This window comes from Vigna umbellata, chromosome 1 (assembly GCF_029865625.1).
Source record: "Vigna umbellata cultivar VRB3 chromosome 1, Vumbellata_1.0, whole genome shotgun sequence".
NCBI classification, from domain to species: domain Eukaryota; kingdom Viridiplantae; phylum Streptophyta; class Magnoliopsida; order Fabales; family Fabaceae; genus Vigna; species Vigna umbellata.
In genome coordinates, this window is record NC_142165.1 from 22,255,718 (window position 1) to 22,273,396 (window position 17,679).

The 17,679-nt window shown below is 33.3% G+C and overlaps 1 protein-coding gene across 3 annotated transcripts; it reads right to left on the minus strand.

The window, feature by feature from the left end:
• Positions 1–3,374: 3,374 nt before the first annotated feature.
• Positions 3,375–16,699, minus strand: LOC124830933 (DNAse I-like superfamily protein). 3 transcript variants are annotated; one of them, XM_088100503.1, is made up of 16 exons: positions 16,521–16,699; positions 16,071–16,431; positions 15,335–15,501; positions 14,929–14,994; positions 12,999–13,051; positions 12,325–12,406; positions 12,162–12,193; positions 10,816–10,897; positions 10,606–10,698; positions 10,485–10,517; positions 10,325–10,413; positions 9,520–10,229; positions 9,113–9,294; positions 8,921–9,006; positions 8,599–8,683; positions 3,748–4,788 (listed from the first exon to the last, which is right to left on the minus strand). In XM_088100503.1, the coding sequence occupies exons 1-16, from the start codon at positions 16,629–16,631 to the stop codon at positions 4,702–4,704; spliced, it is 2,319 nt and encodes a 772-aa protein (XP_087956629.1). In that variant the 5' UTR covers positions 16,632–16,699; the 3' UTR covers positions 3,748–4,701. The 3 variants fall into 3 exon arrangements, with proteins under 3 accessions (XP_087956626.1, XP_087956629.1, XP_087956621.1); XM_088100500.1 differs by lacking the exon at positions 3,748–4,788 and adding an exon at positions 3,375–3,722 and having other exon boundaries at positions 9,113–10,229; positions 16,521–16,695; XM_088100495.1 differs by having other exon boundaries at positions 3,751–4,788; positions 9,113–10,229; positions 16,521–16,697.
• Positions 16,700–17,679: the final 980 nt, after the last annotated feature.

Sequence of the window (17,679 nt, forward strand, 5' to 3'; positions counted from 1 at the left end):
ACTATATATGGGTATTTTTTGTGCATCATTTCTACTTGTACCATTAAAATTAGAGTGAACCACTCATATCTAAACAATCATATTTTCTTTAATCAACTTATATACTACACATCCTCAATGATATTATGACTCAAATCTACCCCCGTTATTCATCACCTTCTATTTTGATGAACTCCCATGCCTATTACATTTTTCACCTAACAATCACTTACAATACAATTGTTTAAGGTGCAAAACATAATTCACAGCAATCAATAGTACATCAGTTCATTGCGTCATTTGAGCATAAGTAATATTATGCTCAAGTAATAATAAGATAACACATTTAGATAAATAACTTTCTTTAAGCATCACCAGTATGTTACTTCAAAATTGTCTCTTAAACATGAACATTCGCTTTAGAAAATTCCAATTAAGAGTTATTTATATATTTCTTAAGAGTGATTTTCTTAAGCATTAATCATTTACTGTATTTCGCTTAAAGCGTTGTACAATCATTGGTTAAGCACAAAAAAGTAATGAACCCAACCCTCTTTGGGGAACCATACAAGTGATTGAACTTAAATATGGATATATTATGTATATTATTGATTTAAATGTTACTTGGAAAGTAAAGTTAATCAACAAGTTACCTTTTTAAAGACTATCAACAAAATGTTAAAATTATACATCAATATTATCCTTCAGCTCAACACAAAGATGAATACTCATAAGAAAGATGCAGAATGTTTGGAATAAAGGAAGAATGGTGATGGAATTCATTTTAGGAACTAAATAGAGATTAATCTCTAGAACATCAACTTAAGCTAAGGATAAGAGATTGAAGGAAGAAGAAGAAAGACTTTCAAGCTTATTCTTGCTTTCTCTTAAGTCTTAGAGGAATTTAGACCACTTATAAGAAGGTGGAGCTTTAAGGTTTCTACTCTTGTGGAGGATCACATTTTTAGTCTTCTTCTTTTATCTTAAACAATTTTGTAAATATGTTTATCTTCATAAGGCCTTATATTTGGTCAAGAAACTTTTTTTAGTCTTGTTTAGAGGGATTGGTGCCCTTAAAGTAGAGGAGAATGCACCAATAAGACCTTAGAAAAGAGGTGACGCCTAAATAAGTTAGAAATGGGTTAAAAATGGATTTTGGAAGGACTTAGTTACAAGGAACCTCTTGCATTAAATGTTAGACTAGTTAGTTGAAGGCTATCCCAGGGGGGATGTTTAGACTCCTCCATTAAATGTCTTACGCTTCTCCTTGTACTTTAGCCTTTCTTCTTCACCTATAAAAGGAGAGACACCAGTTTGTATGATTTTGAGAACTTGATTGAATGTAAAAGTACTTTTCCAAATTTGCAAATCTTCTCTTCTTGAGTTCTCACTTTCGAGATGTCTTCTATTCGATATTTTCATACTTTATCCTTCAAAATTGACCCAATCTCTTTAGAGAAACTATACTAGACCACACCATTCAAATCACCATCTTCATCTCTTTATCAAATTTCTTCTGCTACATCATCTCTTCCATGGAGTTCATCACTTTTGAAGGAGTTTCCTCAACCTATATAGAGTTCATAATTTGTTGAAGGAGCTTCTTCAATCCAATCTCCATCAAATGGTTAGAATACTCCTTGATAAGAACATGTTTTTAGTTTTTAAAGACATTGTATTTTACTTAAGTGCTCTTATAGTGTCACTTCAACAAATAATGAATTTGTGTCTCTAACATCACCTAATTGAAAGAATATATCTCACTTTATATGTTATTGGATGAACTTGTTGATATATGAAATTCATTGTCTCACTTAAGTGTATTTTTTATGTGATATGTCAACTCTTAAAGTAATCAATGTGCAGTGGCATTACTTAATGTTTATTATGATATTAGGTTTATACATGTGAAAAGTATATTGGAGAATATATAAGATTTAACTTATGGTTGAATTTATTTTTACATTAGTCAATTTGTATGATAAAATAAGATTCTTGTTTGTGAATATTTGAATTGATATTGGAGTTTGTTAATGACTTCAGCTAAGACATTATCGGGTTAACATAACTATTTTTAGTTTAACATTGAACTTTAGGTTTGTTTTCGCATAAGAGATTTTTCCACAAAAACATGGATAAACCCAAAAAGGTGTGAAAGTCTCATTGATATAAATATTTGTTTGTGTTTCGTATAAATTATATGATTGAATTCACATATGTGAACATTTTCTTGTAAATATTTTCAATTGAATTTTGTCTATAGGAATACTGCTTCATTGTTTTTTTTAGAATGTAACATAGTAATAACATCTTTCTTCTTACCATAATTGGGTTTCTTTGTTTCTTGGAATGTGTACTGTTGACTCAATTCAACCCATCTCTCATCATGAATTTCTTTTAGGATAACGATATTTTGACAATATTTTGACATCATCTACGTGTCATTATATGATTGGTTCAAAATTACTTCACAATCAATAATAATAATCATAAACACCAATATAGATCAATCACATAATTACACGTAAATGATGTTAAAATGTTGTGAGTATCATTTTCCTTTCTTTTAATACAGTTCCCACTTAAACATATCCAACGCCTTTTAAATGACTGCACATGGAAGAGAGGAGGCAACCATAGGTGTTGGAGTTGGTTGATAATACAAGATGTGAAGGTGAAGCCATTAACCCAACACAGCTCTTACTGCAATTGTATGGATGAAAATAAGTTATTCCGGATTAAACTGTTAGGCTAATTGGAAAAAAAACATCTTGCTTCAACTTTTTTAAAATATTGGGAAAAATAATGAGCAACTCCATCACAAATCTTATACGATGAATATTACGTATAATTTATTTCAAGGTAAATATATTGGGCATGTTAAATTCCTTAATGACAAATTTAATCAATTTATACGGAAAAAAATTAAATTTTTCATAAAATATAAACATTTTTGTAGGATAATATGACGTTCATAAAAACTTATTTTGTAATAACACTACTAAATAAAACAAACTTATATTTCGATAAAATCTAAAAATATAGCTTCTTAATACACTCAATTTAAAAATTAATTAATGTATGATTTTAGTACATTACAATAAATAGTTATTCATGTTTTAGTGACTTGAAGCCTACACTTTCATGAAAATTGTTCAAGTTTATTTGCTAAAATTGTAAGACACAGTCTAAATTCTTCCCTAATTATAGGAATCATAAATCAAAGCCTCAATCTTTTCTCAGGATATCCCAATAGTGGAGGAAACTGTAGAATAGCATTCAACAATTCCATGGGTAGCATTATCCTGGACAAGACAACTCCAAATTTGAGAAAATACCAGATTCAATCCATCTTAAGCAGTTAATTAACAGCTCAAAAACAAAAGACATCTGAATATCATGCGCTAAATGTATTTATTAAATGTACAGGAATGACTTGGGATCGATATGAATTCATAATTTACAAATAAACAATTGCAGAAGAACCTTTATGTATCCTACAGGTTACAAGAGGGGACAAATTAGGGCAGGGGATTTGGATCCTCACGAGTGAGTGTCAGAAAATTGTAGATAATCCACCACTGATTTGAATTTAAAGAGCCTCGTAAGGTCGATACATAACACGATCCTATAAGTCCACTGGTTATTGAATGAACTGCTATTTAAACCTTGGTGGAGATGTCGGTACCATCTTTCATGAAAGCCAGCTCGGTCACCAATGCAATATGATCACTACCCCATTTCTGTACGATTGAGAGGCAAAGAAAAGCTTAAAATAAATAACAAACTACGCATTTCAAGTAACAGTTTGCAAAATCAAGGGAAGTGACAAGGGAAATTATACATGAAAGGAATCTAGTTCAGTTGTCAACACATACGGCTATATCATGGAAACCTAAATTAAAACACCATGTGGTCTTTAAAAGTTCAAAGCATGTCGCATTGGCGCTGGAAGTAAGAAAATTCAAAATAAATTCCTGGGATGTCATATAAGTTTCTGAAGTTATAACTTGCTGAAAATTGGGAGGTTGGGCCTTAAACATACGTTAATATGATGACTTAACTACTTTCTAAATTTTGGAACAGAGTGAATGGCAGACTGCAACTTTAGGGTTTTTTCAAAACTTTCTTATTTTGAGGACTAATATGATACCACCCACTGTACATCGAACTCCCATTACTGAAAGAATCCACCTCCTAGGTTACAACCTTATGAACAAAAAGCTCTTATTTGACATGTGGGTAATGTTGTCAAAATCGTGAGTAAACTCACACGGCCCTACAAGTACGAAGAACACCACAAGCTGAGGTAGACACTGGATTGCAGGAGGAACAGATAGCAGCGAGATCGCAATGAACGGATCATGGGCCGTGTCTATCCTTCCGACCTTGTAAGGCTTATAGGTTTGACATCCCATTGTTGGCTAAAAAATGAGTCGACCTAAACAGAAAGGCCCAACACTTATGACAGCAAGAGCATACACACCTCTTGACATTGAGCTCATAGCTGTTGTTGAGCTTTTTGTTTAACGTCATCACTGCCATCATCAAGAACAATCAGAGCACTCATGCTGAGCTTCACCAATGTCAACATTGCAACACTCATGAGTCAGGACCAGCATTGCTGGTGTTGCCTTCGCAGTCATTAGGGCTCACTTTAATTTTGTTATCCTTCTTTGGTGTTCTACTTGCTTCTATTTTTGCTGGCGTGTTTAGTTTTATTTAGAATTTGAAGGAAATAATGGCATCAGGTGGTTCAAGTGACGCTCCTAGAAGAAGAAATGGAATTGGAACCAAGATTGTTCCTGCCTACACTCATTGTGTTTCAATTAATGGGAAAGCAAGAAATGTGAAATGTAAATATTGTGAAAAAGAATTAATAGGTGGGATTGATCGATTGAAGTTTCAATTGATGGGAAAGCAAGAAATATGAAATGCAAATATTGTGAGTAAGGACTCATCAAGTATTTTCAAGAAAAGGGACAATCAAACTCCTATAATCTAATGCAATTTTCAAGAAAAGTTAAAAGGAAGGATGCATGTCAAGTAATTGCTCTATTTTTCTACAACAATGTTATTCCATTTAATGTTGCAAATAGTGAAGAGTTCACAAGAGGATGCTTGAGTTGGTTGCCAAATATCATGTCAGATTTAAGCTACGTTCATACCATGATATTAGGAAAAACATTTGAAGCAACGGGTTAAGACCAATCTAATCTTTGAAGAACATAGCTGTTTTGTAGAAAGATGGGTGCACAATAATGACAAATGGATGGACTGATAGCAGAAGGACCACACTTAATTTTCTGGTAAATAGTCCAAAGGGGACTGTCTTCTAGAAGTCTATTGATGCTTCTGAGATATAGAAGACAGGTGAAAAAAATTTCAGGATGATGAATGATGTTGAGGATACCAGGGAAGAGAATGTCATCCAAATTGCAATTGATAATGCAGCAAATTACAAGGCAGCTAGAGACTTGTTAATGCAAAAGAGACAAAAGTTATATAGGACACCTTGTCCATCTCACTGTAATAATTTGATGTAGGAAGATTTTGAGAAGAAATACCACTCCATCATGAAAAGTTAGTGAACGGTAAGAAAATCACAAGCTACATCTATCAAGAACTAATCTTGTTTCCTTGTTGCACATATTTACTAAAGGGACAGATTTGATAAGACCACCATTTCCACTTCTTATGACTGGGATGCTCGAATGAAAATAAAGGATCACTTATTAGGATATTCACATCCAAGGAGTGGCAATCCAGTAAATTTGTAAAGACTAGAGATGAAGGACTTGTACAAAATTTGATATTAAACAAGGGATTTTGGAAAAATATTTTGAATTGCAGGAGGGGTGTTCTTCCCCTAATTAAGGTGTTTTGTATGGTGGATTCAGATGAGAAATCAACCATGTTAGCATAAAGCTGAAAGAAGAAGTTTTGATAATGTCTCAAAGTCAAGTCTCAAGTGTTCTTGTTGCAAGAAGATCTTCATGAAGACTTGTTTTATATTAAAGCTTTTGTAATTTAGTAGATTTATGTATAGGATGTGGTTTATCTTTGATTCTTTGTATTGTTTGCCTTAGGTTGCGTTAAAAAACGTTTTGAATCAGAAAACCTCATTTTATACTAATGATAAACGAGTAATCGATTATGACTTGCCATAACCGATTATCACGAGCAATTATGAGAATTTTTTACCATTGTACATTCATTAAATGCATAATCGATTACCATAAGTGGATAATCGATTATCACACATTAAATAGCTGACAACAGATCTTTGGAGGTATCCTTGAGTGAGATCTCTATAAATTGGATTGAGACTCTCATTCTAAAATACGAAATACGTTTATTTTGAACATCATATTTGTTTAGTTGTGTGCTTTGATAAGTGTATTCTACGGTTTGTGTAACCCTTGTGTTGTGGCTTTGAGAACTTGTTGTTGGCATAGAGCGAGAACTTTCACAAAAGGTGTGATTGAGTGTTGTTGTTGTTGCTGAGTTGAAAGCCTGTCATCCTTTGTGAAGATTCAAAGGAGGTATTCATCTTTTGTGAAGATTTAAATGAGGTGTTTATTCTTCGTGAAGCATTCGGAGGAGGTGTTCATCCCTTGTGGGTTTCAGAGAAAGTGAGTTTCATCTCTTGAGGTAACAAAAGAGGTGTTTTAACCTTAAACTGCTTTATTTTATTTGTGATTGTAACAGTTTGTTTGTTTGTGATAGTGAAGCGTTAATTCTCGGTTGAGATTAACAATTGGACGTAGGATTTGTATGATCCAAACCAGTATAAAAATCACCTATGCAATTTTCTCTCTTCCTTACTCTTTAATTTGTTTAATTTGGTATTAAAGAATTGAATTTATACAAGCAAATTATTAAAGGTATCATTTGCGATAAGAAACCAATTCACCCCCTTCTTGGTTTGTTGTATATGCTAACCATTCCGCTGCACCGCTCTGACAAACCATGGGGTTTATTTATGAAGAGACAAGATTTATTTAAAGCAACAGGTTGAAAAAACCAATCTAATCTTTGATCATCTTATATCTGATCTCCAGTCAGCATCACAATAGGCTTTTAAGCTTAAAGAGCAGTTAAGTGATGCAGGTTGAAAATGCAAACCATGAAATAATGGTCCAGTTAGACTCAAGAGGTTTAGTCATGAATTGACACACTTTGTTCACTCCATAACTAATCTCTGGTCTAGTAAGAGTGGCATACTGAAGAGCACCCACAATTAAACGATATAATGTAGTGTCAGAGAACAAATCAGCTCCATGTTTAGATAATTTGAAATAGAATGAGCTTATGTCATGCATCTTATGAAGCAAATCTCGGATGTGCTTGGTTTGAGTTATTAGAACAGACTTGTCAGGTAAGTATTTAACTTCAAGACCAAGAAAGTTTCAAGTTGTCCCAGTTGTTTCAAAGAGAAAATAGCATTAACTTTGGACATAATGTCTTAAAGCAGCTCAGCAGAGCTACCTGCTATTATAATATCATCCACACAAACCAAAAATAAACAACCTGCAAATGTTTTATGTAAGCGAATCGAGTGGAATCACAAGTTTTACTGGAAAATCCAATCTGGTGAAGAATAGTTTGCAAGCTGCGAAACCACTGACAAGGTGCTTGTTTTAGCCTAGAGAGCTTTATTCAATTTACAAACAAGAGTCTTATCACTCACTTCAAAATCAGGTGGTTGAGTCATATAAATTGTTTATTCAAGAAAGTCATTTAGAAAGGCATTGCTAACATCTAGCTAAAACAGTTTCCATCCAAAGAATACAGCAAGAAGAGTCAGAATAATAAGAATTTGAAGAACAAGATTTAGATACCATCTTAGAAAATTAACAGGTAAAAGAGAGGGAAAAACTAAACGACAGAATATTTTTTATTATCTGATTTCCCACTTGAATGTTACGTACAAGAGATATTTATAGGCATGGATTGCTTCATGGTGACAGTTGTACGATGAAAAAATAACATATACAATGAAAGAAACCTACAGTTGTACAAGTCTGACTATTTATACAAGTTGACTATAGTTGACTACAATATATACACTAACAACCACCGCTCATTCTTCTCTTATTTTATTTTATGTTTCTTCTCTCCTGTTTTTTGTCTTTTGTTTTATTTTTCTTCTTCTTTCTTTTTTTTTCTTTTTTTTTCTTCACTCTTTTCTTCCAGTAAGAATTTAAATTTATGAGATTGATTTTATAGTTATTTACCTGTACCACCTAGTAGGCTAGTATGATGTGTTCATTAATTTTACAATTATTTAGGTCCACACCAAGAAGAATCGTTTACAGCAAAAGACCATGATTGATGCGGTGCTTGTGGGCTAATTCAAGATTGAACAACAGGGATATTACGAAAACAAATGACTATGACATTGATGATACGGAATAGAATGAAGCAAATACAATTTTGATGCTTCAGATGAAGACATCTTAGTTGAATTTGGAGAGATGAAGATGCTAGAGGTGGTGTTGCTGCACCTATGAATGATTTGGAGGTTCCTTCAATGGCTGACAGTGATGAAGGTCATTGAGGACATGATGAAAATAAAGATCATGCAGTATTTCAGACAAAACTAGGTTTTCTTACCTTGGTTGGGAATCCTGGAGTCCATTCCATGGCATGTTTAGCCATCGGAGCAAGAACTCTAGTTGTTTGAAGACCTTCAGATCGCCTGAGTGACAGATCAAAGGAAAAAAAACATTCCTATTAACTCCTTTCATTTAGTTAAACAAAAGTTTACAGCAAAAAGTTGGATGCATACTAAAATTCAAAGTAATAAATCAGAAATGTCAATGAAAAAAAAGTCATGCTTTTACAAGAAGCATGGCACTTTGTAGTTCAAAATAAAATTAGAAGCATGGCACAGAAAATCAGTGACAGGTAAACTTGAACAGCTTATAGCACCTACCAAATGTAATCAACAGTTCCTGAGAAGCGCCTATGATAACTGGTCACAAGGGGTTCTCCGTAGGGGTCTCTGGTCCCTGAACAATCCTGCAATTATACAAGTTTACAGGTATTGTGGAATAAAATGTAAGATGTGCTAGTTTGTCAAATAAAATGTTCAAAGAAATGCGCAGGTAAAACTGTTTAGATATACCATTGCCTCGGCGTATGTGCTCCTAAGCTGTAAAGGGTGCTCCAAGAAGGTGCAATCTTCATTTCCTGTTGCAGTTTCTATCTCCTTAGGGGTCCACAATGCAGGATTATAAGTAGCCTCCCCTTCCCAAATAGATTTAGAAATCTGACGAGGAGACAACTTATCCTCCCCTTCATTGCCTTCTACAGGCAACAAATTGGAAGCAGAATTTAATTTCGTGTACTGATAGGACTTATCAAGATCTGATTTCATTGATGAACTGATGTCAAGAGCAACTCCTTCAGCATTATGTAAGGAAGATACAAAACTGCTGTCATCACCAATATTTTCACCAATGGTTTTATCTATCTCATCAAAAATTGTTTTCTCTTTTTCATCAAGTGGAAAGTTTTGATGTGATTTATCACCTAGATATGCAGTTGATGAGCTTTTATTTTGGTCATCAGCAATTTCCTCATGAGATGGGCTATCACCAGACTCTGTACTATGGACTTCCAATGTATTGGAAGCTGAAGTTTGGCTGGATCGTTTGGTTGGAGAAATTACTGCATTGTCAAGATCTTTTGACTCAATATCAATAATCACCCTTGTGAAAGATTGATGACATTCCTGAAGAGAAGTTGGGGAAGAGTCAAACTCCACCAGTTTATTCTCTTCAGGGACATGTAAGTTGGATTTTTTGCTTAATTCTTCATTTGAAGTTGGGACAGCATCTGGTATATGTTCATTGCTTCCCAACCCAGCTTTTTCACTGTTAACAGCTTCAGGAGCTGAAGAGGTCACAGGTGTAATGTCATGAACATCACCATTTACAGGAACATTATGGAGCCCACCATTACTATATGCAGCATCTTGTTCTTCTATGCTACCAACTTCGCGAAAGATCTTCAAATGGTCAACAGTAGTTTCCTGAGTATCTTTTCCAGGATATGAATCATTTTCCTTTCCACACTCAACATGTGCACAAGACTTAACAGACATATCCAAATCTGAGTGAGTATACTGATTATCCAAAGTGTCCAGGTCTGTCGTGTCCAATCGATAATTATTTTGTTCAGTAACTTCCTTGACACCTTCAGTGGATATAGCATGAACTGAACCAGTAGCAGATATTTCACTGCAAAATTTCAAGACATCTAATAGGTATTTTTTGTATAAAGCAAGAAACACAATAAATATCACCATATAAATGTCTCGTATGAAAATGTCTACCCAGAATTAGGACCATAATAGGGCTTTGATGCAGGAATTGCAGAAGCTTGTCCTGATACCTTATTCCTATCTATTCCGGATAGATCTAACTGCAATAATATAAAGATGTCATTTTTTACATCAAATGTCACTCATAGGGAGAGAACTAAAGAGTATATACCTTCTGTTCCGATATAAAGTTGTATAACGGACTCTGAGACAAGATTAAAATGGTTAATGTCAAAAGGCCGTGAAAACATTTTACTAAAAGGAAAATGATAAACCATAATAGAAAAAATAACCTTGGGTGTACAATTAAAATCCCCACAGATAACTATAGGTGCATCATTCCAGAGTTTAGAAACAGCTTTAGCCTTATCAAGTAGCACGCGAACCTGCTTGAATTAAATATAAAGGGGAAGCCAATTACAAGAAGAATTTACAGTATCAGAGATGCATAAATGACTTCATATAAAAATGGAAAAATGTCATGTCAAGCAGGCAGTGCAAACCTGGCCAAGCTTAATTTCTCCCCTGTTAGGATTGTAAAGCACATGAATGTTACAAACCACAACTTTACTAGAGCCTGTCAAGCTACAGAGATTGACGTATATGTTATGTAATATTATGCTGAGAACGCAAAAATATCCCATGAAAAGAAAACACTTAAAGCAATGAAACACCTCACTTATTTCAAGAAAATCTGCAAGTATCCTACATTCCTAACGCAATCAAAGGCCAACTCAAATAATCCCACAACCTTGTCAACCATTCTAATATGGAAACAGAATAAAATACTCACGTGAACCTGATTCATAACACAATGTCTTATTTAAGCAAGACGACTGTCATATTGAACTTAATTAAAACTATATTCCATTGTTTCATTTTAATTTTTCAACTTCATTGTTAAAAAGTAAAATAATTTGCTGAATGTAACAGTAACCTTCTCAATCTTTTGTAAAATTGTGTCTTCTCTATTTGTGAGACAGGTGAGATGGTGGATGAGACATATTTTTCTTAAGGGGTTAGAGTAGAGATTGTGTTTTTCCCTGTTTAAACAATCAGAAGGCAGTATTTCTTCCTACTATGCACAGCTACTCTAAATGGTTGCAGTAACCAGCCGTTCGAACTTACAGGAAACTATAAAAGATCAGAGCAGAGTGGCTTGAGGCTTCTATAGGATGCCCAGTGCTCTCTGTTTTGGGGGAACAGATATGATCAGAGCCAATATTGCAACAACTCAAATGCTGCAGCCATCCTACTGAATCAAGTTTCATGTTTGCCCCCATTTCTGTGTTCTCCAAGATTTTTCAAATATTTCTTTGGTTTTTCCTTCCACCTTTAGCAATAGAAACATTATAGGGTTTAAAACCCACAGCTTGCCAATATTGTGGCTGAGCCTGGCCATTTCTGACAACCACAGGTCTATGTTCCTGTCCCTACACCCCAACGAGTCTCTTTCCAAGCATGTATCAACTAAATTTTTGTTTTTTCTCTTCACTGTTTTGGGTTCCTGAATTCACAACTCCCTGTTTTTTTTTTTAAAAATTCCTCTATTTTCCTTTCCGTGGTAATTATTTGTTACTTAGTTAGAATGTGACTATTGATACTAACTTTGGAAATATATTAATTCAGGATAATTATTTGTTTTTTAGTATTTACATGCACATAATTCTCTGTCCTGTATCTATAGAATATGCCTTTCAGTACAGCAACTATCCCACTATATTATTTTTGGGTTGACCACTCCACTGCCCAGATTTGATAAGCATCCATATGAAGCATAGGTACTCTTGCATTTTTCTAAACGAGGATATACACAAATCCAATTAGCCAAAAGAATGAGAGCAATTACCTGGATGGGAAAGATCCATTTCGATAAATGATCTGAAGGATGAAAATATTGGAAGGAAATCCAAGGACGTCAATTAAGGGATGAAGGGTAAGATAATTGAACATCTCAGTTTATCTCAACAGAAATTGAACGAAGCAGATGACAGTATGAGAGCATTATGTACCTCCAGTACACATAGCTGAGCGACATTGTCCCTGAGTCCCAGCTTATTAAACTCAATGCATTCTTCATATAACAAATTGAACCTGTGAAAAATCATGGTAATGAGATTATTTCATGCAAATAAAAAAAATCCAAACAAATGTTATGGAAGCATCCGGACAAATCAGGCCCTCCACCCTAAAAAAATGTGGGAAAAGTAATAATGTAATAGATAACATAAAAGAATAATCACAAAATGATACAGATGAATCAATTATCAACAGATCACATAAAGAAAATACATACAAAGAAAAGGCCTGAAAAAAAAACACATTTGCTCTCAGCACAATGGAAGTATAATAGTTTCTCGTCAATATACAACTTAAAGATATTACATCTTTATAAGACAGGACTCTGGCTTATACATCATACTTTTACCCATCATTTTATTGTAGAATACTACACTTTTATATGATCATTCTAAGCTATAAATTGTATAAGCCAAATAAACAAGGATAAAAAACACGTGGACGTAAATCAATTGCAAAAGAAACACAATTTTGCATGGCCAAAAACAACCTTAACAAAACTACAAATGCATGAACACAGTGAATAGTTAGTTATTATTGAAGGAAACAAAATTCCACTAAGATAATCAGCAAGTAGCATCCAGAGGAAAGTAAAGTTGCACAGAACCTTGATTTTTTCCAAAATATTGCACAGCCATCAACTGGATTACCTGTACGCATCTATAAGAAGAAAGAATGCTATTAGACTTTATAATGCAGCAGAACTATTTATTTTTCTTTCAAAATTTAATTGAAATAATCAATTAGAACGAGGACAGACATATAAAAAGAAAAACACTGCTAAAAAGTTATCTGAAGATGGGGTCACTGCACATAACCAAATTACAACTTGCTTATATTGGAGGGAACCGGAAGAGTAGCCAATCAATCAACTAGATGATGAAGCACAAATGTAGAAATATCCTCAAGTAAAAGCATAGTAACTTTTTGGTTTAAATATGTTTAGTCCCACAAATTTGGATCACTTATCTAGTCCACCAAATTAAAAATTACTTTTTAGTCCTTGACTTTCAGAAAATGTTATTCTTGGTCCATCGGCACTAATGGTGTTACACTCGATGTGGCTAAGGACATCCACATCAACAATGACAAATGTATCTAAAATAATGAAGTGAAAATTCACTTTTAAAACTTTCTAAAATACATTTTTGATCCCTTGAATTTAGGTTGAATTTTCTTTTAGCCCCGAAATTTAAAAAAACTCTTTTAGCCCCTCAAAATTTAAAATTGTTTTTTTAGTCCCTCAAATTCAAAAAATGAATTAATATCTCTAATTCTAATTTGAATGTGAAACTTTTGTTTCATTGAGCTCCTCTACATATAAAATTAAGGGGTAGAACATTGAAAAAAAAATTTTACCCACTGTACTTTTTTATTGTAGGAATAGGTTTAAGAGACTAACAATAAGTTTTCCAACAAATCTAAACCCCCAAAATCTAGTGAAGAAAAGGAAAAGTGTATTCACACATTTTAATTGCAACCACTACACGTTAATCTCAAAATAAAAACTTAAGTCAAACTTCACTAGTGACAATGTAACAAGATGGTAGAAGATTGGACTACATCATTGTGATGTGACAATGTAACTAGGAGGTAGAATAAGAAGGGACTACGTCATTGTGATGTGACAATGTAGCAAGATGATAGAAGATAGGAAACGACTACATCATTGTGATAAAAGATGGAAAGAATGAGAAAGAGAAATAAGATATTCCAAACACGGTAAAATCGTCTTTCTCAAATTAAAATGTGTTAGTTATGCCAAAACATTTTTAATAACATCGTCATTGAAAATAAAAATGAATTATTTCCAAATTAGATGACTTAAAAGCCGAATTTTAAATTTTGGAACTAACAAATATTTATAAATTTGGATAACTACAAAATCATTTTTAAATTTGAGGGACGTAAAGTTTCAATTTAGCATTTGAGGGACTAAAAATATCACTTTTTTTGGGAAATTAAAATTTAATCCAAATTTTAGATACTAAAAAAATATTCTAGCCAAAAAAAAATTAAAAAATGTATTTCTGTATCATAATTTTAGTAACATGTATCCCTGTTGAAGCGGATGTTGTTAGTCATATCAACAACGAATATAACTTAAGTGGCCAAGGACCAAAATGAGCATTTTCTTAAATTCAAGAACTAAAAAAAATAATTTGAAGGACTAGAAAAAATTACTTAAATTTGAAGGATTAAGATCTTATTTATCTCCTTAATTAGTCAATGTTAATCACAATATTTGTACTATACAAGATGACAAAGATCCATAGTGCAAGATGGGAAGTACGTATATATGTTTTCATTTTTTTAATGATAAACAAATCATCTAATGTCTGATATTCAGATCATTGAATAAAAACAAAAACACAGTCATTAAAATAATCTTCTATATAAGTTCAACCTAGAAACAGCCTGAAACAAACCAATGCATATCAAAAAATGCACGAGCAGCATTGAACAGAAAAGTTCAGAATAGGAGAGCTCATGTCATGTAACCTTAAGGCAAATTGCACTTCTAAGTTCCAACCCACCTTCCAGATGCCACTGTATCCCTTAGGCTGCAACTCCTCAGCCAACTCATGAAATCTATCAACCTCCTGGATGTTATAATAAAAAATAAAAAGGGAATAGTTCTATACACAGTCAGTTTTTCCAAGTGATAGCCCAAACACGCACAACACAGTTAAAAAATTAATATTACACCACTGTGAAAGTGGTAAAAGAAAAAATTTAAAATTCCAACGGTACAACTCTTACAAGCTCAGATGTTAAACGAAACTAAAGTCCAAGTCCGGTTTTTAACAATCGGAAGTGAAAAATTGCTCTTGTCATATGTCTTATCTTAAAATGTGATTGCCAAGTACAAAATCCGTGTTTTATATCATGATTATCCCACAAGCCAAAATATAAAACATAATATGTAACATAAGCACAAACCTGTAAACACAAGATATCAGCTGACCACAGCCCCAACTCAAAAAGTATGCTTCTCTTTCTCCACTGCCAGTCCAAGATGTATGGAGGTATGTGAAAATAAAGTTTGTTCCGGTGGTCCAAAGCAAGGTAGTCAGCCAATATATTATAGGAAAGAACTTTAAACCGCTCTGACCAAAGGTAAAAAAAATAGGATAAGCTAGATTAGTCTGATGACAGATAAAGCAATCAATTATGAGTAACAAGAGGTGAAATGAGTATCTTCCTCTCAGTTGCCAATCCAAATTATCAAATGTTAGCATTTTCCAGCATGGACAATCAGTTCTTATGTCACGCTCACCTTAAGCAAAAAAATTGATATTCTCAACATAACAATTCTTCTTGCCAACAAAAAGCCCTCCTCTTTGAATCAAACTTGTCAAACTTGCATGCAAAGCAAGCCATTTATCAAACTATTTGTCTAAATATTGTTCTTTGATGGCTTTTGATTTCTCGAATAAATAAAATCAGTACTCAAAAATCAAAACCAAAAGCTAGTGATTGCTTTATTCAACGATAACTCCTAGCTAACACTCAATATAACGTTTTCACAATCTGACACCTTAAACAACGCAATGCAGAAACGCCAGTGATAAAAATATTATCATTCGGTATCATACCAAAAATTGACTTTTCGGTTCTTCTTAAACCCTAAAGTAGAAATCTAAGTCACAATCGCGCAGCACAAGAGTGAGGTTACCACAATGAGGAGGAGGCGGCGTCAGGGAAGGCTCCCAGTCCCGATAATCAGGGGGCCGCTGCCGGAGATGCGTCTGCGGACGAAACGTCGGCCGGTGCTCAGGTGGAGGATGTTGCCGGTACTGCGGAAAATGTGGCGGAAAGGGCGGGGAATACGGTCGATTACGGAACTGAGGCCGCTCATGGTGAAGCGGCGGCGGATGAGGCCTCGGATTATACGGGGGGTTCTGATTATGCACCGTTTGGTTCGCGAAGCTTCCACTCTCACCTCGCCGGAGGCCTAAATTGGCGTCGCGGACAGACCTTAAGTGCGCATCGCCGGAGTACGGTCGGCTAGAGAAGCCCCTACTGCGCCCTCGATGCTGCGAAAATATACAGAGTGAGAATTAAGATGTTGAGTGCATGAATGTGTTGTTACAGTGATAAGAATGTGTGTGAAGAGATAGAGTACGGATGGGCGTGAAGACATCGAGGCGGCGTTGGCTGCTGCTGTATTTGCGACAGTGGCGGTAGCGGTGTCAGTGGCGGAGAGGAAATGGAGCGAGGGAGGAGTGCGTCGCATTGCAGGAGAAGCACAAAGCAGGGGTGGGAATTTTATTTCAGTTTTCCAATTATTTTACAGAGATGTCACACTTTACACTACACAGTAAGATGGTTCATGGCAGAAAACCTCTTAAAATTTGGTTTTTGGATAATTGATCATGTTCCTCTCTTTTTTTTCTCAAAGCAATGGACATTTTAAAAAATAAAAATAAATTATTGAATAAATAAATAAATTGAGGCTTTATTAAATTGTAAATCCATGATCATTTTACGTGTTTTTAATTGAATATTTATTAAATTTCTTTTTTCTATTAATTTTTTTATTTTTTAATTATTCAAAAAATTTATACTTTTTAATTAAATTTTAATTGTTTAACTTCTATGTAAGTGAAAAGCTTTTGTTTTGTTTTGGTTCATCCTTATTTAATAATAAAAGTTACCTTAACTACAAAATTGATGGAGATAATAAAGGATGGGACAAAATAAAAAGTATAAAACATTTTAATATTTCAAAAAGAAATAATAGGAATCAATCGAAAATATCCAAATTTACCAAATATTTAAACTTTAATTAAGTCACAAATTAATATCCAATACATTAATTTAGAACAAGAAAATTGATTAAGTTATTTATATTTATTTACATAATTTGTATAATTAATAAATAAATTATTCACATAAATATATACAACTTTTTTTAATTTTACTTTATCAATAACTATTTAAATAATTACTCATAAAAACATTACCACTGCAATAAACAAATTATCTATAACAAAATTATAGAAAGTTATTTATTTTTACAATTATTTTTTGTTAAAATTAATTTAATAATAGATTTTAATTAGTACTAACACAAGTGTGTTCACTTTTTATCATAATAAAATTATTATTATAATTATAAAAGTATATATAAATAGTTTTATAGTTTTTATAGATGGCTTTTTTTATTTATTTTGCATGTAATTTTTTTATTATATATAGTTATTTAATTTTAAAATGATTAAATTTAAAAATAACTACGTAAAATGTAAAATTAACAATGAAATAATTTTAATTTAAAAACA

Excerpts from the sequence above, each read along its gene's own strand:
- LOC124830933 (XM_088100495.1), bottom strand. The coding sequence starts at position 16,631 with ATGCGACGCACTCCTCCCTCGCTCCATTTCCTCTCCGCCACTGACACC. Across the intron at positions 10,518-10,605 it reads ATTTTAATTGTACACCCAAG|AGTCCGTTATACAACTTTAT; the intron begins GTTATTTTTTCT and ends ATCTTGTCTCAG. Across the intron at positions 4,789-8,598 it reads CTCCAGGATTCCCAACCAAG|GCAGGAACAATCTTGGTTCC; the intron begins GTAAGAAAACCT and ends CAATGAGTGTAG.